Raw genomic sequence first — 23,473 nt, forward strand, 5'->3', positions numbered from 1 at the left:
AAAGATTTGAAAAGAAGAAAGTTTAGAACAAAACAACAAAATAAGCAATAAGGCAACAGGGCACAAAGGTATTAACCCAAGAGTTATTAAGAGAAAAAATGAAACTGGTCAACTACTAATCCTGCTCATGCTGTGAGTAGCCTGAAAGGTGGTAAGTGCAGGACCAATTTCGGCTCCAGGTATTATCTAGAGGCCTAATCAACAAATATGCTTAACATCCCCGCCTGACAAACAGGTAGTAATACCACCAACAAAGTTTGAATTACTAGACCTGTGGCTAAATAAAGTACTAGGGAAGTAGTGCCTTATGTACATTAGCATTCTGAAAGGACAAAATGTTATCAATAAATGTAACACAGGGGGGCACACCTGGATTTCTTCAAGTTCCCTTACAGAATGCTTTCACAGATGTAGTTTACTGACTGACAGAAGTGCTCGATGCAATTCAGTGTGTGAGTAAGTGTGAAACAAGAGGAGAAAAACGAAATCTTCACTATATGTGCACAGAAAGTATTTAAGCCTAGTTATTACCACTTAAAAATTTGAAAAGAGACCTTGGAGTGACTGTTAGACTAAAAAAAAAAAAAAGTCAAACAACTACTTGGCAAGAAAACAAACCCAAAAGTACCCATCACTATAAATCCTTGGTACCTTTGCATCACAAAAACTGTCTGGTCATACATCTCAAATGAATAAAAAAAATAAATTCCAATACAAAGGGTATAGACAAAAGCAACAAGGACCAATAAAGTCATTTTTTCCCATACTAAGAACTTTCATACATGCTCAGATTTTTCCACCCAAAAGAAAGAGATGACAAATTGCACATATATGTAACACTCGAGGTGTGAAGAAAATAAATAATTCTTCCATATTTACCATTTCTGACAACAGAAATAGTTAAATATTAGAAAGAGTAGGAAAGAGCTTTTCCTCAAGGCAGTATTTCATAAAATTGAGCTCTTAGTCCAGGCACATTAGGCCCCAGAGGACAAGAACACAAAAGGTACCAGATAAAGATTACACAAATTCAGAGCAGATAGGTCCTTTAAAAGGCATAAAAATCTGACAGTCCAAGATGCAATCGCTGTTTGAGGAGCCCCCTAACCTGTATGGAAGGAGATGCCGTCCTCCTTCTGTTTCATTCACCACTCAACCTTACCCTTTCCAGCTTCCTACAGTCACCAACTGCTGAGGTCTACACAGAACCACAAGTCCATCTCAGACTTGGGAGAGGAAGACAGAGGCACAGCCTTGGACACATGTTGGGAAATATGCCGAGATCTAAGCAACGAAAGGGGACTTGAAGCAGCCATCACCGGCCAGCTGGAGACAAGGTATCTCACTATAACATGACCACTTTCTCTCACAAAAGCTCATCTGCTACTTCCGTGATAAGCTTCTGCTCATTGAGCAGAAGTTTGCAACTTCTTCACTCCAAAGTCAAACTTCAGATGGAAAACTAAGTTTATGGAAATTAAATAAAGCAACGGTCCTCCTCTGCGTTAAGCTTTCTAGAGGTCACATTCAGCTCCAATAGCTTAGGGCTCTCTCTGCAGCAGTAACTCTCCAACGAAAACTAAGAAGGAAAGCCATTGATACGATCACCCTGCCTTAATATAACACAAACTCCTGAGAAGATGCTTTAGTAGACCTCGAGAGTGCAACATAAAGTGGTCTCATCATTCTATACAGTCAGTAATGACCCCCAAACACGGCTCATTCGTGATACCTTCAGAAAAAGGCAGACCACCACATCGGAGGGATCAGGGCCTACGCGGATCTCCAGGGTCCTCGGTGCCCCGGGCGCTCCCTGGCATACATGCACCCACCCACCCACTCGGAGGCGGGCGGGGAGCCGGCTGCGGCTTTGCCCACCGCCACGGGCCGCCCTTCCTTCATTCAGGTGAGTGCCGGGCCAGGCCATGAGGTCCCCAGCGCCTTCCCGGACGCCTCAGCATCGGCGCTACCCCGCACCTCTCTTTCCATTCCCCGCTCGGTATAAGTGCATGTGCCGTCCCCGGCCCCGCGGCGGGGGTCTCGCTCCTCATCCCACATTAATGTGCCAGCAAAGGCGGACATGCCACTCTACCCCTTCCCCAGTGCCGCCCCCTACATCGCTCAGTGCTCCCTCCCTCACCCCACTGTTAGATTTCGGTAGTTGGGAGCTCCTGTCCTGCCCCTGCCCCGCGGCTGGCGTCTCTCCTTGTCCCCCTCCGCATCCCTAGGCAGTGGTCTCTCACCACCCTACACGCCCCTCCACTACGCCAGTGCGCAGGCGAGCGTGCCGCTCTCCTCCTGCCCCACAGCAGCGGTCTCTCCCTCACACCCCCTCCCGCGGCCGCTGCGGTCCTGCGCTGCCCCTTACCGTAGCGCTGCCGGCGCGGCAGGCGCCCCAGCGCCTCCAGCCAGCCCGGCCCCCACAGCAACAGCAGGGCAGGGACCAGCCACCGTCGGAGCCTCATGGTCCGGACGCAGCTCCGTCCTGCTCCGTCCGCCCGCTCCTTCACATCCGGCCGGAGGAACTTCGCCCGCCCAAAGACCCCCGCGTACCGTGCCGGGCCCGCCGCCCTCCTGGGCCCGCACCCGGAAGCGCGGCAGCTGCGCGCGGAGCACTGTGGGCGCGGGCGGGGCCGCCACCTCGGGCGGCGCGGGCGGGCGCTGAGGGGAGGCGGGGCGGCCTCCGGCTCCGGCCCTGGTCCCGGTCCCTGCGGGGCGGCGCGGCCTCGGTGCAGCGTGGGAGGCTGGGTCGCCGCCGCTGTCTCCGGGAGCTCCGGGTTACCTATTTGCAGATGCCTCCTAGCAAAGCTGGTTGAAAGTGATGTACACAATAAAACTGGAGGAAAACGGTCACTGGCACCCACCCTGCTTTGTTTTGGCACACTGCTCATTTGTTAACCTGAAGTGCTTAAGTAGCTATAGCATGAATAAAGTTATTCCTTACTCAAGTATTCATAAGAATATTAGGACAGCCATAGTGCTTAAACCAAAAGTGTATGTCTCCCAGTTTCTAATCTCCAAAGATGGAAGATTGTAAGAGGCTACCCCACTGTTGAAGCTTCTAATGGGTCCACTTTAAATTTCCTACAATTTGCATCTATTGACTGGCTATGTCAGAGGTCGTGTCTTCTCAATATATCTCTTCCAGACATCTGTCCAGTTGGCTTGTACTCTTGCAGCATCAGTAACATCCTGCAGCAGAGAGTTCTGCAGGGAAATTGTATGTGTGAAGACCCTCTTTGCCTTCAACCTGGCATTTCGTGGCACCATTTGATGACCCCAGCTTCTTGCTTTGGGAAGGACAGTAAATAATATTGCTTTCTGTATGCTAGTCATCACTTCATAGCTTCCATGAATCCCCTTTCAGTCTGGCAAGTCTTTTCTTGCGGATGGAAAAGTTCAAGAGAAATGCAGTTCTTTTGATTAAAGGTGCTTGTTGCTATCCTATGAACTTTATTAATTCTGTTTTTCCTATGAGTGGGGGGACTGATACTGTATACACTATTCAAGGTAGGGGCATACAGTAGATTTATAAAGTGGCATAACAATATTCCCTGTCTTGTTCTTAGTTATGTTCTTAAGTATTTCTAACATTCAGTGTGCTATTCATCTCCACTGAGCTGACATTGTCCTACAAATAATGTTAAATTTCTATGATCTTGCTCTTCTCAATGAAAGGGCAATGGGTATAAACTGGAACACAAGAGGTTCCAAAGAAACGCAAGGAAGAATTTCTTCACTGTGAGGATGATGGAGCACTGGGACAGGCTGCCTACATGGGTTGTGGAGTCTCCTTCTCTGGGGCCATTCAAAACACATCTGGATGAGTTCCTGTGTGACCTACTCTAGGTGGCCCTGCTCTGGCAGAGGGTTTGGACTAGATGATCTTTCGAGGTCACTTCCAACCCTTAAGATTCTGTGACTGTGTGATTCTGTGAAGGGTAATGGTCAGTTCAGACATTATTCTATGTGTAATGTAGGACTGTGTTTTTCCCATGAGCATTACTTTGCGTCTATCTTTGTTTACGATCATGTACCGTTTTACTGCTAGTCACCAAAGGCTCAATTCAGTTGCCCATATGTAGGTGTCTGGTGCTATTTCAGATGACACAAGGTGTCTTACCAAGGCTTCAGAAGAGCATTAGGTCTCCACTAAGGTGTCTCCCATACCAGAGAGCGTGAGTGCAGCTAATTGAGTCTTGCGTATTGAAAGGTCTGTCTGCAATTCTTCTCAGACACACCTTTTCTTTCCTTCTATGAATAACATGATATCATCAGTAAGCTTTGTCTCATCACTACTCACCTCCTTATTCAAATTATTTATGAATAAGTATAGAGACATGAAGGTGCATTAGTGACTTCTTTTCACTGTGAAAACTAATCCTCTACTCTTAGAATTTTAACCACATTCTAATTCCATACACCGATCTTCTCTCTTATCCCATAGTTGCTTAAGAGTCTTTGGAAAAAAAAAGAGTGCTGAAAGTTTTTCAGAAATCTCAGCAAATGATGTCTCTCTAGTCCCTCTTATCCAAGTGCTTGCTGACATATTCAGAAAATGTCATGCCAAGTTTATAAGGCAACAGTTCTCTTTGCAAAACCTATGATGACAAAACCTGTGACGACAAAACCCACAATGACCTTTCCCAAGTAAATCGTATCTGTCCATGTATGCACCAATTCTAGGTGCTACCAATCTGTGCAGAGTAGTTTCAGTAGTCAGTAGTGCAGCTTTCCCCTAGAAACATTCTTTAAAAATAATGTAACATTTATACAATCCACTCCTTTAGATGCCACGAAAGTTTTAAGCAGGAATTTAGAGCACAATTAGAATTTCAATTGTGGCTTCCTTGAGTTTCTTGGATGAACAGAGAGAATCTGTTGAGAATATACTACTGTTCATTTTGTCAGATCTGAATTAATTAACCTTTTTTAAAGTCAACATCTCAATTTGAAATGAATCGAAGAGAAGGCCAATACTGAAGTGTTCCAGCAGAGGAACACAGGCACAGGAAAGTCTCTTAGATGCCCTCATTGTGCCTGAGTGCTGCTTTTATGCCCAGTTCAGTTGTTGGATTTCCAAACCTAGCAAGTGTCTGGCTCTTACTACAAAAGATTATTGAAATGCTCTCAAATTGTTGAGTTTTATACCTTTTATAACTCTTTTGATGTCAGTCATGAGATCTATTGTAACCTTCTGAGGCTTTTTCCCCCTGTAAATGAAGTCTTATTTTGGTTAGTCTTGCTCTCTGTGGAATTATTTTGTATTTGTGTCTATTCTAGTTATCTCTTTCTGTATTTGTTTTAGATACAATATACCCCCTCTGAGGTACATAATGCATCCTTTTCTTCTGCTCATGTCTTGATTTTAGCAAATTTCCCATGTTTTATCTGGTGCCGAGTACAAAGTCAAGATATCAGTTAGCTGCCGCTTTGCCAGCTTTCCAAGATCTCTTTCCAGAGTAGTAACAACTACTAGAAGTGTAACAGCAAGTGAAAGTGCTCATTATTGTGAGTATTTGCTGGAGGTTATACTTGGTTTCACTTGACATTTTATCAGATGGCATTTAATATTGCAGGATCTGCAACTCTTAGAGTCAACTTTAGGTGGAACTTTTTGGAATATTTTTGTTTTATCTGCAAACTGTTTAGTCCTGTTTTCAGGAATATAGTGAACTGCAGAGGTCTCAGTACAGATCCATGGGTGGACTTACTTTCACTATTTTTAAGTGGCAAAGCCAGGTACAGAAAGCCAGGTAAAAGGTTTCCTTTTCTGTTACTACTTGAGTTTTCACACTGAATATGTTTGTTTCCTCCATTTACTTCTCACCTCACAAGGATACCTTAACAGTAAAAGTTGATTGCTTGTAAATATTTCTAGGGTTAGATACTGTTTGTGATTTGTGTTTTGGCAGAGCCCATCACAATGGAGCTGGTAGATTAAGGTGTTTAGACAATATACTAGCAAAGCAGTAAGTAGCCATTAGGAAAACTGTAATTGATTTAGCAATATTGTTCATTCCACATTAACAACAAGTTGTTTTGTATCAGTAGATCAGTTTGATGGCATGTCTGGCTGTGATTTTTTTAAAAGAAGATTATTTATAGAAACACAAGTTGAAGAGCACTTTGGGAGTGTGTTGCTACTCATATGTTGACAGGAATGCATCCTTCCCTTCCCTCGTTAAGGAATTTCAGCCAGTTTCTTAATGTGATTGAATTGAGAAAACAGAAACAAAAGAACTGCATATGTATAGCTAGTAAAATGTTTTCCTTTTATTATTAACACAGGAAAACATATTTTAACATCAAAACATATTACAGACTCTTTCCCATTTATTATTTATTTATATTTTATTTATTTTTTATATATTTATTATTTATTTTTATATTTTATTTTTTTATTTAGAGAGGAACCTCATGAGGTTCAACAAGGACAAGTGCAGAGTCCTGCATCTGGGGAGGAACAACCCCATGCACCAAGTACAGGCTAGGGGTTGACCTGCTGGAGACCAGCTCTGCAGAGAGAGACCTGGGAGTCCTGGCTGATAATAAATTAACCATGAGCCAGCAATGTGCCCTCGTGGCCAAGAAGGCCAATGGCATCCTGGGATGCATCAAGAAGAGTGTGGCCAGCAGGTCGAGGGAGGTTCTGCTCCCCCTCTGCTCTGCCCTGGTGAGGCCTCATCTGGAGTCCTGTGTCCAGTTCTGGGCTCCTCAGCTCAAGAGGGACAGAGAACTTGTGGAGAGAGTCCAGCACAGGGCCACCAAGATGATCAGGGGAAAGGCTGTGAGAACTGGGGCTGTTTAGTCTGGAGGAGACTGAGGGGGGAATCTCAATATTTACAAATATCTAAATGGTGGGTATCAGGAGGTTAGGACATCCCTTTTTTTCTATGGCATCTAATGACAGGACAAGGGATAGTGGGATGAAGCTGGAATACAGAAAGTTCCATTTAAACATAAGAAAAATCTATTTCACTGTTCAGGTGAGGGAGCAGTGGCACAGGCTGCCCAGGGAGGGTGTGGAGTCTCCTTCTCTTGGCGGTCTTCAAGACCCGCCTGGATGAGTTTCTGTGTGACCTGATCTAGGTCGACCTGCTTCTGCTGGGAGGTTGGGCTAGATGATCCCTAAATGTCTCTTCCAACACCTACCATTTTGTGATTCTGTGATTCTATGACAATAAAAGCTAGAGAAGTGTGGAGATAGCTAACTGAGCAGCTAACCCTGTTCAGAGGAAGAGTTCCTTTAAGAACAAATGTTTGATACAAGAGGTTAGCCCACTAACTGATATGATTCCTAAAATACAGTTTCATAATTCACTTAGAAAGGAAGGTAGATTTTGTGGCAGGCCCTGGAGGAGGATTACCTTTGTTTTGTGAATGTTTGAATAGTAAATGATGCCCTGAGGAAAAAGGCCCGATCTTGGTGCTGTACTAGAGAGATAAGCAGAGCCCCACCCCACCCATGTGGGAGAGGGCAGGCTGCACAAAGCTGCCATTTTCCCATGGGAATTGGAACCCCTGTGGGGTTCTTGGGAAGCATGGTGTCTTCTAAGGAGTGTTCTTTTATTGTGAGAGAGATGGAATGATTGAGTTCTTAAGTCTCCCTCACTTTCATGATCATCTACAAACACACACACACAAAATCGTTAAAAGCACTTGGGAATTTCCATGTTTAAACATACAAAAAAAAAACCAAAACCAAAACCAACAGCAAATCATCATCCATGTTTGTAACACAAGGAGGGCTTTGTGTTTTTTTAATACTATGGAACATAAGACCTAATAACAAGAACAGATCTGCAAGAGTTAGCAGACAAAAGAAATGATGTTATACTTCAATCTTGGTCACTGAGTTTGCCTTCTCCTTCTTCCCCATTGAGACTGTTATGATAAATGAGATCTGGACTCCTGTAGCATACCAGTTCTGTACTGTTAAAGGGAACCACTGAATCACAGAGTGGTAGAGGTTGGAAGGGACATTTAGAGATCATCTAGTCCAACCCCCCAGCAGAAGCAGGGTCACCTAGATCAGGTCACATAGAAATGTGTCCAGTCAGGTCTTGAAGACCTCCAAGGAAGGAGACTCCACACCCTCCCTGGGCAGCCTGTGCCACAGTTCCATCACCTGAACAGTAAAATAGGTTTTCCTTATGTTTAAATGGAACTTTTTGTGTTTCAGCTTCATCCCATTACCCCTTGTCCTGTTACTAGATACCATAGAAAAAAGAGATGCCCCAGCCTCCTGACATCCACTATTTAGATATTTGTAAATGTTAATGAGATCTAATATTTACAAATATCTCAATTCCCCTCTTCCTCACCTTCTTCTTTTTGTTTTCTCTTCCATAGCTGTCTTTCACCAAATCACCTGACTTAGTCTCCTCTTTTTTATCTCCACAGATATTGTTTTTCCCATACAGCCTGTCATTACTCTGAAGGCCTCACCCTTGCTTAGTGCTGTTTGGGCTGCTGTCACCTTCTAAAGGTGTATAATAACATTCCGCATGAATGATCCAGCAGTTTACGGTATTAATAGTCTCTTCCCGCTATTTCCTCTACCTACACTCAGCAAGACAGAAACTTGGCTACAACTCTTGAAATGTATAGATTTGTAGTGGTTCTGTCTAGGCCAGGTTTTGGTAGTTGAAGGTGGTACTACAAGGATGGCTTCTTTACACAAAGAGCTGCCTCATGCTTCCCCTGTAGCTGACAGGGCCAGTGCCTGTCAGCTCTAAGATGGACCTGCCACTGACCAAGGCCTGGCCAATTAGTGATGGAGGTAACACCTCTGGGATTAACGTATGTGAGATTTTTTTGGTTTTTTACTACAGGGAACTTCTGTCATCTCCTGTGGTCTTCCAAGCCTACAGTTATACACCATGACTGGACTTACTTACTTGTTGTGCTAGTTTTGAAATCGGTTGTTCCTACAGTATGAGGGAAAGCAGAGAGGCCAACATGAGAAAGACCTTTAAAGGCAGAAACAACCTGAATTTGTTCTCCATAGTTGTGAGTATGTGTTCTCCATGATTATACAAACACATAATGCTTATCTCCCCTGAAGCATATCAAAGTTAATCGTCTGAGGGAGGTAATAAACTTTTTAAAGTTACTTCCTGTTACAGTCTTTTAAAAATCCACAACAAAATTACTTGGCCCTACTTTGTGACACAAAGTGGCCCCTATTTCATATATCTGCCAGGAGATGGTGCTGCCAGTCTTCCATCTGTTCCTTTCCGGTTCTTAGGAAACGTGGCAGATGTTTGTGTACAATTACACGTGTAAATACTTCTGCCATCTGACTGGTGTGATTTTGTCCTAACAGCGATCTTAAGGGAAACAGAAAGCAAAAAGCTCGCCACTGTCTTAGAACTGGACGTGTGTATCAGGGGGTAATGGGATGAAGCTGGAACACAAAAAGTTCCATTTAAATATAAGAAAAAGCTATTTCACTGTGAGGGTGAGGGAGCAGTGGCACAGGCTGCCCAGAGGGGTTGTGGAGTCTCCTTCCTTGGAGGTCTTCAAAACCCGCCTGGACATGTTCCTATGCGACCTAATCTAGGTTGACCTGCTTCTGCAGGGGGGTTGGACTGGATGATTTCTAAAGGTCCCTTCCAGCCCCTACCATTCAATGATTCTGTATTTATGATCCATCATATGTCAATGGCAAAGCCATCTGGGAGTCTTCCAGAGTTTTTTAGTGGCCCATGACAGGATGATAAATATAAACCACTCATCTTTATGATTTGCTGGGTAGTTTCACACTTGCCTTTCTTACCTTTACGGCCATCTCTGGATGCCCTCTGGCAAGATGGTTCATATTTTCGCAGGCATCCCAGCCCTATCCAGAGAGCTAGAGCTTTGACGCTGCCTTAAATGGAAACAAGACAGGGTTTTATATCTCATCCTAAGTAATTTAGGCAATTTAGGCAGTTCTCTTAGCATTAATGCTGATGTGATGTGTTTTGGCCTTGAAAAGATGTTGGAATATGTAATGGAGGGACACATTCTATTCTGTTTGATCATTATGATAGTTGATTTATGATTTTTAATCTATTGTCAGCACTATGGTTCCATTTATAAATATGTATAAAAGTCACAGAGCAACCTACTTCCTTCTAAGTTCAAAGTATTCTCTTTTCAGCATTGTTTGGTGCCAGATTTTCTTTTCACCAGCCATTTCAGCATGAGATTGTTTGGTAATGGTCATGACTACAGTAAATATAACAAAAGAACAAGACCTAATTTCAAATTGCTTGATTTTGTTGTGTTCTGGTTCTAAAATGTATGCTGGTGGTTTAACATACATCTTGGTGATATCTCTTGCCCACAGAACAGCTGTCACAGACACTGGTAAAAGTTAACGTCTCTGGTACCAATCTTCTCCTTTCCAGAGGACGTCAGATATTTTTATCGGTTCTCCTTTCTCGGCCAAGAAAAAGCTTCTCAGTTTTGAAATATAATAGAAGAAAAGATAATCTAAGTATTCAGTAAGATAAAATGTACTTCTTCTGGGCAGTATTTTTTATCAAGTTAATATATGTCCAAGAAGCATTGTTACTATAATGGCAGCTAATGTGGAGTTTTTGGGAGGTAACGTGGGCTAGTCTCTAGCTATACGATTTTGGTGTATGAGACACAGAGGGAACAGATTGGCAATATAGTCCAGCAACCCAAGCAAAACCTGGCAGCTGGACAACTGAACATCTACTGAACTGTGCAAAAAAAAAAAAAAAAAGAATAAAAAAGAGTAGAAATTGTAACTGATTAAATGTGCACATATTTGGATTTGGGAAGATCTGCTAGGAATCTATCTGATGCTGGCTGCTTTGGCTGTATACTTGTGTGTATGTATACGTATCTATAGAATTATAGAATTGTTTTTGTTTGAAAAGACCTTCCAGATCATTGAGTCCAACCACTAACCTATGACTGCCAAGTCCATCATTCAACCATGTCCCTCAGAACCTCATTTGCACAGCTTTTAAATATCTCTAGGAATGGGGACTCCACCACCTCCCTGAGCAGCCAGTTTCACTGTGTCTATGTATCCATATGAACAGTCCCTACAGAGGCCTAGGACTGTGTGGGAAGCTTTGTAAAAGACAAATGAAATTCTTTTAGGCAAACTCCGAGATCAGTATTCAGTGGCTTCACAAGTGAGTTTTATTCTCATGAGGGAGAGCTGCAAGTTGGAACTCCTGGGTAATTTCTTTTCTCACAGGCTACGTTGGCAATATGAGATTTAAGTGCAAACAGAGACTTGAACATGCTATGAAAAAATAATGTATTGAATGCTGTACAATCTTCATTACAAAGAACCAGAGGAATGGACTAAAAGGAGGCTGTGCTGCAATACCTTAATGTCTTCTAGTTGTTTTGGCAAGATCTCAAAAAGAGAGCGATTCATGGAATACATGGAATGTAGCATTACACTTTGCTTGGTGCTCCTCATTAGAGCTGTAGTAGACCACATTTGTGAATATGGCATCGCTGAAAGTTGCTTGAAAAGAGGCAAATGCCTCACCCAAGCGAAAAAGACCATGCATTTTCCTTGGGCTCTGTGGTGAGAACAGGAGCCCATAGACTCTTGCAGAATCAAGTGTTCTTGAAAAAAATCTGCTGCAATGGGACAGGGCCGTGATTCTTCTCCCATATAATAAGAAATTGTGTGTCTGTTGTAATGCTCCTCTGGGTACTAACTCAAAGCCTCAATGGAGGGAAAGGACCACAGCAAGAGGAAGAAGAAATTCAGATCTCCTGTAGAGACCTGGTAGCTTTGCAGCTGGACAGAGCAGATTTACCCTTACTTGCACCACTGGCTGAATGAACCTATTTGCCCTAGAACTGAAGAAATGCAGGAGTGAGTTGCTGCAGCACTCAGTGTCAACAGGCTATCAATTTGTACAGAGGTTTCATTCTTTACCCTGTCAGCTCATTGGTACCTGAGCAAAGTAAGCTTGAAGCATTACTGCTCCAGGCCCACGAGTACTTCATACTCTGAATAGGTGTGACTGCAATGAGCATGGAATCTGGATCCAGCTCCTTGCAGTTCTTTCTCAGACAAAACTCCGCTGCTAACTACGTGAGACCAAGAGGACTTAATTTTCAGTCACTTTTTTGCAAAGAAAATAAATTCACCAAATGCCTTGGGTCTGTAAGATTATACCAACATCTGCATGTGTCCAGAATCCACATGTGCCACCTATTTCCAAAGAGAACCATGAATCTTTGTGAACAGCCTGCATCAGGAACAGTGGTTCACCACTGCCAAACAGGACTGCATGTGTCTTTGACTTGCAGAGACCCTACTGATGACAGGCTTGGAGCAGCAGCTCACTTCATCCAACAGCTGCTGTTCAGATTACCCAAACTGGCCATCCTTACGATGGAGCTTTGATGCGGGACCCACGGTTGAACTGCTTAAAACTTCCAGCTGATTCAAGAGTCACCTGCCCATCAGCTGAGAGCTGAGATACTTTTATTTGTATACGTCTTTGTATTTATATGCCTTTGATCTCTCATTTTCATGGTGCCTTATTTCTACCCCCTCTGCAGGCTTTTCAGTTCCCTATGCTGAAAATGTGAGTCACACGATTACCACTCCCCAGCCCTACCTGATTACAGTCCTCTGTGATTTGCTCACCAGCTAGATCTGATGTGGAACACACAACAGGAAGACAAAGACAAGCAGACTTCCAAGAGACATCTCTTCCTCAAGAGAGTGCTGCTAGAAGGCATATTCCCCTGCTATGCTTGTGTAGGCTCTCATTCTTCTCCTTGGCCTGCTTATACATCCAGAGGTTTGGTTGGAAGTGTACTCTGCACAGTGGTAGTAAAAAAACCTTGAGAGATCTGCCTCCCTGGTCAGCAGATATGCCACTGAGATAGCTTATTAATTGAGCTGTGACTTAGACTGCACTGGTAACACAGCCATACTATCATCTGGCAGCACTCTGGTGACTCTGTAATTACAAATGTCAAAGTAGGTCAGGAGTCTTCAGACAGCTTGGACCACTGGAGTGTAGTCAACACTCAAAACTTATTGTGCCCTGTTATTAATATTGTACCTGAAAATGTGTTTTCACGTGGTTCCATGGAGCCCATAGCAGTGGCTCATGGGGCACAGGAAGGAAACCACTGGCTGAAACACTTCTTCAACTGTAAGGAGCTGAAGAAGGGGGGAAACCTTCAGCTAAGTCCTTAATCTTTCTATACGTTACTTTTCCAGTGGTAGGTGGGTATTGATATACATTAAGTATGCCATGTAAGTGCCAAGTATTCATAGGTATTACACACCTGCTGACTTAAAGCACCAATTTAAAAAGACTGGGAAGTAACCTGAAAATAAGGACAGTGCTAGGCACATTTGTAAGTGATTATCATAGAGACAAGAAGCATTTTCCTTTATGAAAAGTAAGATTGATACTTAAGAGCTCTTGTTTGTCATGTGACTGCTTGCTGTTAATGGTGAAGAACTGGTAGGCAGGAAGTTTCTAAGGTCCCTAAAGCAGAAAGCACAGGCAGCGTTTACTGCAAATCTAGGACAGAAACTCATACTCTGTTATCACTCTTTAAACGTTTTTGATCTCAAAAGAATACTGCTTTATATTTAACTAGGGATGTTAATAAAGCTGTTGGTAAATGAGGTAATAAAGGGACTGTTTGAGTGAATGTCTGTTCTAAGCAAATGCTTGCTAGTTAAGATAGTAGGTAAACAGCACTTTAATCAAAGGACTCAAACTCTTTTGAAGTTGCTGAGGAAGTGTGTGACAAATATCACCAAGAACACAGTTCAAAGGACACAGTTCGTATCTCCAAGACATGCATAGAAAACCCGATCCTCATCTTATGCTACTTGTATACCTGGCTTCAGCTGAATCAAACTTTGCTGTCAGAAACCAGTGGTGGGTGACTGTTGCTGCTTTCTCTGGGATGCTAAAAAAAGCTGACCCTATGAGACCAGGGCAAAGAAGGACTCTAAAATACACCCTAAACAAGGTCATGGAAGGTAAGGAGATCAACAAGTGACCAAGAAATTTTTAAGAGAAAAAAAAAATCATACTCTGTAGTGCCATCAGAGCTTTTGCTCTTTCACTTGTTCCATTGATACTTCTTCTCATCTGCCTTTTTTTCCCTTTAAGCTTTGCAAAAACTGTTGAGGTTCAGCCAGCTGAACAGTTCTGAATATGGTTTGTCCTTGTATGTATTTGTAATTGAACTGCACTGAACTCTTAGATACACTCACAGTTTATTTCATTGGCTGGTTGTTCAGGGTTTTTTCTTCATCATGTTTGTTACAAATATGGGTAACAAAAAGGAGGGAAAGGTGTAAACAGTTATGCAAAATCATGCTCTACAATTGTTTCAGTTGTGTGGAAGACTCCCCAAAGACTGAGACAAATCATACCCAGCTGCTAACACTTGTGATGGGATACCTTGGGCCTCCACTTACCTTTTATGTAGGAGTTGGTGCTGTCCATACAGCTTTCTGGACAGCAGTGTCTGCTTCACAAGGCCTCTAAACTCTTCTAACCATGGTCATCCCTGTTGGGTGTCTTCAGCAGGATTAGAGACTCAGCAGAGTCATCATGGGATGTACAGCAGCATCTTCCAGCTGTAGGAGTTATTTCCCAGCAGGAATTAGTAAGGTCAGCACACTGTCTTCTGCCGATTAAACTACCTTTTTTGTCCAGACCCCAGTTTTTCTAAGTCTTTTGATGAGAAACATTGCTAGAACAAAGGCACAGAGTAAGCAAGGATATGCTGCTACTTTTTTGATACAACTGAGATTAAAGAAAACATCACTTTTCAAGATCTTTTACAAACAATAAAGTGATAAGAACAAAATTAAACCAGTTGAGTTTTAGTGTGTCACTGATGGACATGTTTTTCTCATTTTGAACAGCTGATAAATATCGAGCACTTTTTCCCTTGGGAATACAGATTATTGGCTTTTATTAGTAGCTGAGTAATAGCAGCCTAAAGCTCAGTTCACCGAGCCTCACTCTTCAGAACACAAGGACAGTTCACCAAGAATGAAAATACCACCACTGACTATACTAACATATTTGTACTTACCAGCATTGTGCAATATGGGATCTAAAATAAAAATAAGATGATATAAAAATAAATGCAGTTAAGATCTTGAGCAAGAAACAGTAAAATTGCTGGTTGCCTAAGATGAAATAAATATAGTGGCTGAGTTTTAACACGGGATAAAGTCTAATGTATCTGTTTGTTAGTGGAGCACAACTGTGTTCATGTTTTTAATGCTATGTAGAGTATTAGGACTACTTAGCTTTACGTGTGTGCCAAAGACAAGGCCCTGAGGAACTTGTAACTTTGAAGCTGGACCTGCTCTGAGAGGGCAGATGAACCAGGTTATTTCCAGAGATCCCTTCCAGCCTTAACGATTTCATGACCTTAAAGAAATAGGGAAAGTAGGCTGCTTTTTGATTAAAACGTTTGCCCTGTTAGTGCCTGACAACGTTGTCTAATGATGAGCAATGCAGCTGTCATGTTAAGCCATTAAAAAGTTATAATCAGTAAATAAAGACATAAACCAAAGGCTGTATTTTATAAATGCATGTGCAATTTATGCAATGTAGAGAAACAGTTTAAATATGAGACGTTTTCGTAAGGTGTCTAACTGTACGTTATTTGTCTTGCTCCTATCAATGCAAAGACATTCCATATATGATAGTAAGTAAACCTGAGCAGTTTTTTACCTTGTGTGAGTTTATTAGACTTTTACATTGTTGTCGTTACTTTGCAAGCCTCTTGTATTTCCTATAATGACTTAAATAATGTTCAAATGAGCTGTTTGAGAAGTTAAATTTACTTAAAAATAGGTATTTCACTGGCTATTATTATGTAAGTCTACGAGAACATAAAGAAAGTAGGAGTTTACTTCTTATCTTTAAAGATTTATGCTTTTGTTTTTCCAGACAATATGGCCAGTAACGACTCTATCTAATGTGGTTTCTAAATAGTCTTCACCTAAGACACCCCAATAAAAGTAATGTATTTGGTGGAAGCTTTTAATTTTGACAACATTTTTCTGTCCCCATTTGAGTCCAGAAGTCTGAGTTATGCAAAGGCATGAGTCGCTCAGAGGACTGCAGACTTCCAGCTGATGATGCGTAGTTCCTGGCGTGAGTTCAGCCTAGGCCCTTGGTAACCAAAAGTTGTTACCATCCGAGTATAACTCATTTCCAAAATGAAGTGACTCAGTCTTCTGCAAGCAGACAGGGTCACATCTCATAAATACATAAGTAAATCAATCAAAATATAGGCACAAATACATATAAAATCTATATTTCAGTGTACACACACCAGCACAACTGAAACTAGTTGGCATACTACTGATTACTTTCCCACCCTTTTACTCCCCATGAATGTGGTGCATCTTTTAGGGTAACATTTTAAAGCGGGGATTCCAAGTACTCTTGGCTTCCCAACTGAAATAAACAGGAGTCTTGCCTTACTTTTAATCAGTGTAACTTTTTTAGCCAGCTAATTTTCTGTGGATAATTATCAGATCATCTTGTTTGTTGTATTAATCCCATATTTTCTCATTTCCTTGATTACAGGCGTCAGTACCAGGACATTTCATTCTGGAACACTATAGAAACAACCTCCCATGCAATGAAGCACAGGAAGACTGAAAACAAGGTTTGTCTTTTGATACTTAAAATTGTTTTTTAACTCTAAACCCAACTACAAATGTAGGAAGACATTTGGATCATCTAGAACACATGAAAATTGTAGTAAGACATGTTCGCTTACCCCGACGGCGTTCTTCTGGGGTGTCATTCAGATTCATGGCTCTGCTAAGGATACCAAGATTCCTTCCTCAGTAAAGATCATCATTTTTGTCTTTTAGATATAACTCTTCTTTTTATGCATTTTGATTTTATGTCTTGGAGGCTTTCACTACTGGAAAGTATAAAGTGACTTTATAAGCCCTCATTGGTACAAATCTGGTACCACTTACTTTAAGCCAACATAAACATTACAGGACCAGACCCAGAATCCAGTCCAAAACAGACAAATAAACCTGCCTTGAGTCTGATAAATACAGGTGTCCCAGAAGTCCTTCTACTCAGGTTTTTGCTATGTAGCCACCTCAGTCCAACATCATTTGCATTGCCAGGGGAGGGTTGTCCTGGCCTCTCCTCCCCTGCATTTCTCTGGTGGCAGAACTAGGCTGTGTAGGGTCAGCACAGGGCTAGGGAAGCAATAAGTGAATGGTGTCCATCTTCTTACTCAGCTTTGCAATCGGGCTGCCTGGGGTCAGCCTAAGGGAGATACTGGAGACAGGCACAGATGAGACAGCAGGAGGTTACAGAGGCAGCACAAATTTGTATTGGACTAAATTGACCGTGTAACTGCAGCCTCAGAGGGATCTTCCAGAGCATGTACCCAGTGCAGGAACTAGTTGTCAGCATGGGAGGCACAGCCCCAGAGGAGAGGCTGCTGCTGGCACTTTGTACCACAGCAATTCCCATCTAATGAAACTGTCCTCAGACACCACTGGCAGCAAGTACAAGTCAGCACAGCCTTTGTGTTGTAATTTATAAGACTCAGGCTCATACATTTCATCCTATAACATTGTTTAAAAGCGACATGTAGTGCTTTTAAGCCAAGGATCTTTGAAATAAGAAAACAAGTAAACAAATTAGTAATACCAAGTAAGAGTTTTGGGAGTGGGTGGATGCAAGTGAATGTGAAAGCTGAGTGACAAGGAAGAAAAACAAAGAAAAACACAAACTACTCATTACTTTTGTCTCAATGAGGTAGCTCTCTGAGGCAGTTTCCCCGAACAGCAGCGATCTATCAATTGCATTTGGAAAAGGAAAACATGGAAAAACTTCACAAGTCAAAGGAAAAAAAAACAAATAGCAACAGACAGGAAATATGCTGTTAAATGTAGGATTTTGAATTTTGGTCATTTCTTCCACAAAGGGCCCTCAGAAGTCAGACATTCCTCATTTCTAAATGCTGAAGTTAAACTTTCTTCCTATCAGAGTACTTTTCTTATTAACCAATAAGATTTTTATCACCCATATGTATTTATTTACATATTTCTTAAGAGCTTGACAATTTTTTTCTCAATGTCTGTTTTAGAAATTCGGATTGCTCTGCATAGGAAAATACTCTAGGAAGAGGCATGCAGGGCATGGAAAATAGTTGGCATCTTGTACTTTGTCCTTGTCTCTGGCTTCACAGGCAGCAGGGTGAAGAGAGCTCCACCTTCGACCCACAAGAGGAGAAAAGAGCCGTTTACCACCAGTGACAAAGGAGCATGGGACTGCTCCAACTCTTTACGTCCAAGTAAGTGTGTAGTAGACATCTACTTCACAAAACATTTAGTCCATAAATCTGGGCTACAAAACATATTTTCAAAATCCTGTAACATAAAACACCTGCAGAACGAAAGCCACAACTAATAATAATAAGCCACAAGAAGAGGTCAGGAGAGATTGCGCACTGCAGTAGGAGAAGGTATAGAACATAAAGTTCCATTAAGAAGCAATCTACTCTACTGTACTCTGTCTTACAAAGAAGGAAATAAAACTTAGAACAGTTCTTCCAAAATGGATCTGAGAGTCAAATTCCTCCCAGGTCTCAGTCGGTCAGATCAGCATCCATCTAAAATTTGCAGGTCAGACCGTGAGGAATCTCAAGGGTAAGCACCTATGTTCAGACTGTGGTGGCTGTGTATAGTTTTCCATCAAAACAGCAATGATGTTATTTAATCAATGTATTCTGATTTTTAAAGTTCTTTGTTTTGCACACCCTCACCTCTCTTCCGAGATGTGAGTCTTTCTGAGGACATTCTTCTCATCACTTCTCATCTTCGTGCTACATTCAGGATTCTTTGGCCTCGGGTAGGTGACTGTGTAGCTACAACCTGAATGATGTTAACGGAGAATGATACAGATGGGATACAACAGGTGGGAATAAAATTTCACGTACAAACCTAGCAGCATGAGGATGTGTTAATGACATGCATTGCAAAGACATGTCCAGTGATAACGTGCATTATCTAAATGCAGAATCCAAAATCCTTAATATCCCAGATAAGGTCTGACACCGCATGACCACAGATACCCTGGCTGAGGGAAGCAGTTGGTCAGCAAGAAGCTGACTGGAGAAGTGATGGGAAAGGAAAATTTGGCAAATGGTCAGGGAAAATCTTCCTTGCCAAAACAAATAAACAAAAACCAAGTATCCCTTTGGATCACAACAGCCAGGTCATGGCCAATTTATTAACAGCAGTAAAAAGCCATCTTAACACCAGTTTAACTAACTATGCAGGCAGTGATTTCACACCTTGGTGAGAGCTGGCACAGCAAGCCCCTAGCATTTGTGTATAAGGCACAACAATATAGAAGCAATGAGTGCAGCACTGCACTTCCAAAATGGTGTTGTGGGTCAGTTCTGTGGGATATTATTAAAACAAGGCATAGAGTGTACTACCTCTGCAACTTCTGTGAGCTGCTTCTTCTCCAGTCTTGCATCAAACAGATATCTCATGCACCTGAGAAAGCAGTTCTGAATTCCAGGCAGAGCAGATGGCAAGTCAGTTCTGAAGGTTTCATGTAAAGATCCATATAAGGAGAGATGATTATTTGGTGTTCAATTAATCAGCACCTGCAAGGTGACGGAGTCAAGACTATCAGGCTTGCTTTGCTACACTGGGAGATACGTTTTCTTTCTTTCTTTATCCTTATTGTCAGTCATGTGCTTGCATGACTAGCTGAGGAATCAGAGACAGTTCTAATGGAAAAGAGAAATTAGGTCATCTGGTCCATCCTCACTGCCAGGGCATGACTGTTCCCTGCAGTGTATCACTTCCCACACAGTTATCTTTCAAACTGTCTTTTGTAAGATGGAAATGCAATTCAGAGTCCCATTTGGCTATGACTACCAGAGCTTTTGAGGACTTTTTGTATGGACAAAAATAGTGAGAGACTCAAAGCTAACAATTTTAAATGCATTTTGAAGAAAAAAAGCGCAAATCTCAGAATTTTATTCCAAGTAAAAACTTAATAGAAAAATGGTGCAATATTTGAGAATATTGTGGACACTGTTTTCATTCAGACAGGAAATAGTTTCTATGACTCAATTCTACAAATTAAACAATAGGTTTCCTGCTAAAGAATCAAACAGCTAATTCACTAAGTAGTTTAGGAAGTAGCCAGTACTCGTGGCACTCTGAGTAGACTCTGATCAGGAGACCCAGCGCTGTGCTGACTGTAGGTATTCCAGGTTGCCTTGGTAAATTAGCCCAAGTGCCTGGACCTCCATCCTTCAGAAGAACAACTCAGTGTGCAAACACTCAGACAGTACAGACCAAGGTTGAGTTATAAAACAAAAAACATTGAACAGACACAAATGGAAAAACAGTTCTAGTGTAAGGAAATGACAAACTAATTCCCTTTCAGCAGCTTTAGCATTACTGACTGCCACACTGCCTGCAAATGAGAATAACCCCTATCTTTTATGCCCTGACTACATCCCCATGCTCATTGAGTAAGTCTAATTAGTAGGTGGAAATCCAAATATTTCCCAAGGGTTGCTCTCCTTTCTCAAGGCACCCTTTTGCTCAGTGTTACCAGGAGGTGCCACTGTGTAGTGCAGTTTAAGGACTCACTTTAAGTTAGGCAGGGATTCTCCAAAGTCTGCTCATCTTCACTATAGCATTTCCTATTGCCATCAAATTCTCATCTTTCTCTGCTTTCATATTGTTAGCTCCATTGGTGTTTGTAGTGATGTTTTTTAGACCATCATCTTCCACTGGAGAATTTTATCAGCACTGTGCCCCAACATTTTTGCTGGAAAGGACCCAAGAGTATTTAAGGAACTTGAGCAGAAACACAGCAGTTCAGAAACAAGCTCATCATGACAAAATGAGTAACTTCTTCTCTAGAACTTCTCTGAAAAGATAACCACCACTGAAACCTCAAGTACAAGGGCTTGCTTTTTATGTCCCATCAGAGGAACCATAAGATTTTCTTGGTGAAAGATGCCTTTTTAATTTCTCCAATCAGAGAAATAAGAGTGTTCTCTGGTGCTTCTGAGTTCAGGACTTAAACAGGCTGCTCTCTACAGCTGTCTTACTAAATCTGTAATTAATCCACATAGCTTTTCCTTTCATCTCCAGCAAATTAGACTCAAGACTGCAAACAGATGACAGGGTTATTCTGTCTCTCCTATAAACCCAGAAGTCACTGTCAAGCACTTGTGCTACTTATCGTTTAAAGTGTATGACAGCAGCCTCCAATTCATTCCTTCACATAAATAATGCTTGACCTTGTGTTAATTTAAACAGGCTTCAGGGCTTTACTCTGTGTTTTTAGGTAGTCATTGAAGCCCTCAGCTAGTTACCAAAGGTTCTCACAACGTTATCAGTCATGAAAACAAGGTTAGCATTCCAGGTGTGGGTTCCTATGGACACAGCTTTTCTGGATATGTGTTTGCAATGTGTGATTGTGAAGCTCTACTCAAATAAAAATGATCAGATCCACTCTGACATGACAACTTTCATTGCTTTTCTTCAAATAACAGGTTTCTAGATTCCCCTTGATGAGGAACAATGTGATTACTAACAGAACACACTAAATTATAGTGCTTTTGTGGGTGTAGCAATTTCATATTGTTAGAGGAAACCAAAAAACATTGCAGTAGTACAAATCCACTGAACAGGCAACTTGTTTTCTTTCCCATTATTGTTCCTATTGCACTGCTTCATTCTACTGATCTATTAATTAGTAATGAGACCTGCCTACTTGTCTCAATAAACAAAATGCAGAAAGCCAAAGAATAAAGTAAGAAGTTCTAGGATGCTGATATCAAGCTCATATTTGTATCTGTCTAGAAATAATAATAAAAAAAAGCAGCTGTTCCCTTTGGAAGGCTTGAGCATCGCTTGAAAATTGAAGTGCCTTTGAGAATGATCCACCTTTTCTCCTCTGCTTCTAATCAGCCAAAAACAGTATTTGCAGCTGAGCCATCAATCAAGGCAGCCAGATAAGCAGCATTTCCTGCCAATGACTAAGAACTTCTGAGCCAGTGAAGTAATGAGTGAGATGCCTTTTTAGAGAGGAGCAATTTGGAAAAAGAAAGTGTTTATTTCTTTCAACTGTCAGTGTCCATGCTGTTAGGCAACCAACATGAGAATTTAGAGATTCCTCCTTCCTCAGTCTCTTTTTCCATTTGCAATATAGATTCAGGGCATATACACACCAGAAGAAAATGCCTACCTTGACTGAGCAAACAATCATTGACAAGATACAGATGTAACTGTTGCAAGTTATCTAGGAAAATAATTCCCGCGAAAATCAGCACAACTTTAAGCAAAGGACATGTAGTAGCAGGACCTGCCTCTGAACATCAGTCACCATTGTAGGTAGATATATTAAAGCTCTGCAATTCCTACCATCCCTGCATTGTTAAAGAGGTTCCTGAGACACTCTGATCTATTAATGCCAGATTTCTCTCTGTGCAGCCCTCCTGACGGTAGAATACTTAACTAGATTCTAGCCAACAGGCAGCATGGACACAAAACTAAGTGAGTATAGACTGGCCAAGAGGAAGCTTTTGATTTGGATTTCTAGCTATTTGCAGGGCAAGGACCTGGAATGGGCTTCCAGGAGCAAAGGAGAAAAAGAATCTAAATGTAAGGCTTGATAAACATGCTGTGTAGTGCCTGTGATGGTGCTGAGTGGGATGAGATGATCTAGGTCATCTCCTCCAGTGTTAAGGACATGAACCATGGCATATGTTGTCTCACTTTGAAGCAAAAGTGTCTAATTGGTTAGGTTTGCACAATTAAGGCTTCCTTCTTATTATTTCCATGAATTAATATTTTCTGTTATTTACTTATGCTGCTGTTTTTGACCCACATCCTGCAGCTCCCCAAGAGGTGACGGTGCACTCAATCCAGAACAGCCAGAAATGTATTGTCTCACTGTGCAAAGAACGGAGCCCCCCATACCTGGGGAGGGGATGGAAACATCTTCTCAGCCTTAGCCACTGCAGAGATCTCCGGAGGCATGTCCAGGCACTACTGTTCTTAGTGACATGATGTTTCGAGTCCTTTCCCCTTTGGAGGTAACAAGAAGATACAGCAACTTTCCATTCAGTGCTACTCTGATCTATGGGCTCTTTTGCTTTTTTTTTATTCTCTTGCCTTAAAGCAGTAAACATCTTGCTCTATCTTCTCCCCACCAAGGTCCTAAACATCTTGCACCTGGGTGCTGAGACCATCCCGTCCTGCACATATGAGGCTGCAAGAGATGAGAACCATCTACGCTTTCAAGAACTGCCCACGAGCAGTGTGCCCTGCCCTTGCTCCAGATCCTCAGTGGGACAGCGTAAAAAGGAAGGGCAAGGCCAAGGATGGCTGCAGTGAAGCAGAGCAGGAGAGTAACCACAACGAGTAACACACTTGTAG

At 42.0% G+C, this 23,473-nt stretch overlaps 1 protein-coding gene across 2 annotated transcripts in view; it reads right to left on the minus strand.

Moving 5' to 3' along the window:
• Positions 1-2,551, minus strand: part of ADAM17 (ADAM metallopeptidase domain 17) — a 35,448-nt gene extending 32,897 nt beyond the window's left edge. For both annotated transcript variants that reach the window (XM_061989820.1, XM_061989819.1), the window contains exon 1: positions 2,369-2,551. In XM_061989820.1, coding sequence (XP_061845804.1) covers positions 2,369-2,465 — 97 coding nt within the window. In that variant the 5' untranslated portion in view covers positions 2,466-2,551. The remainder of the gene's footprint in view (positions 1-2,368) is intronic.
• Positions 2,552-23,473: the final 20,922 nt, after the last annotated feature.

This window comes from Colius striatus, chromosome 2 (genome assembly GCF_028858725.1).
Source record: "Colius striatus isolate bColStr4 chromosome 2, bColStr4.1.hap1, whole genome shotgun sequence".
NCBI classification, from domain to species: domain Eukaryota; kingdom Metazoa; phylum Chordata; class Aves; order Coliiformes; family Coliidae; genus Colius; species Colius striatus.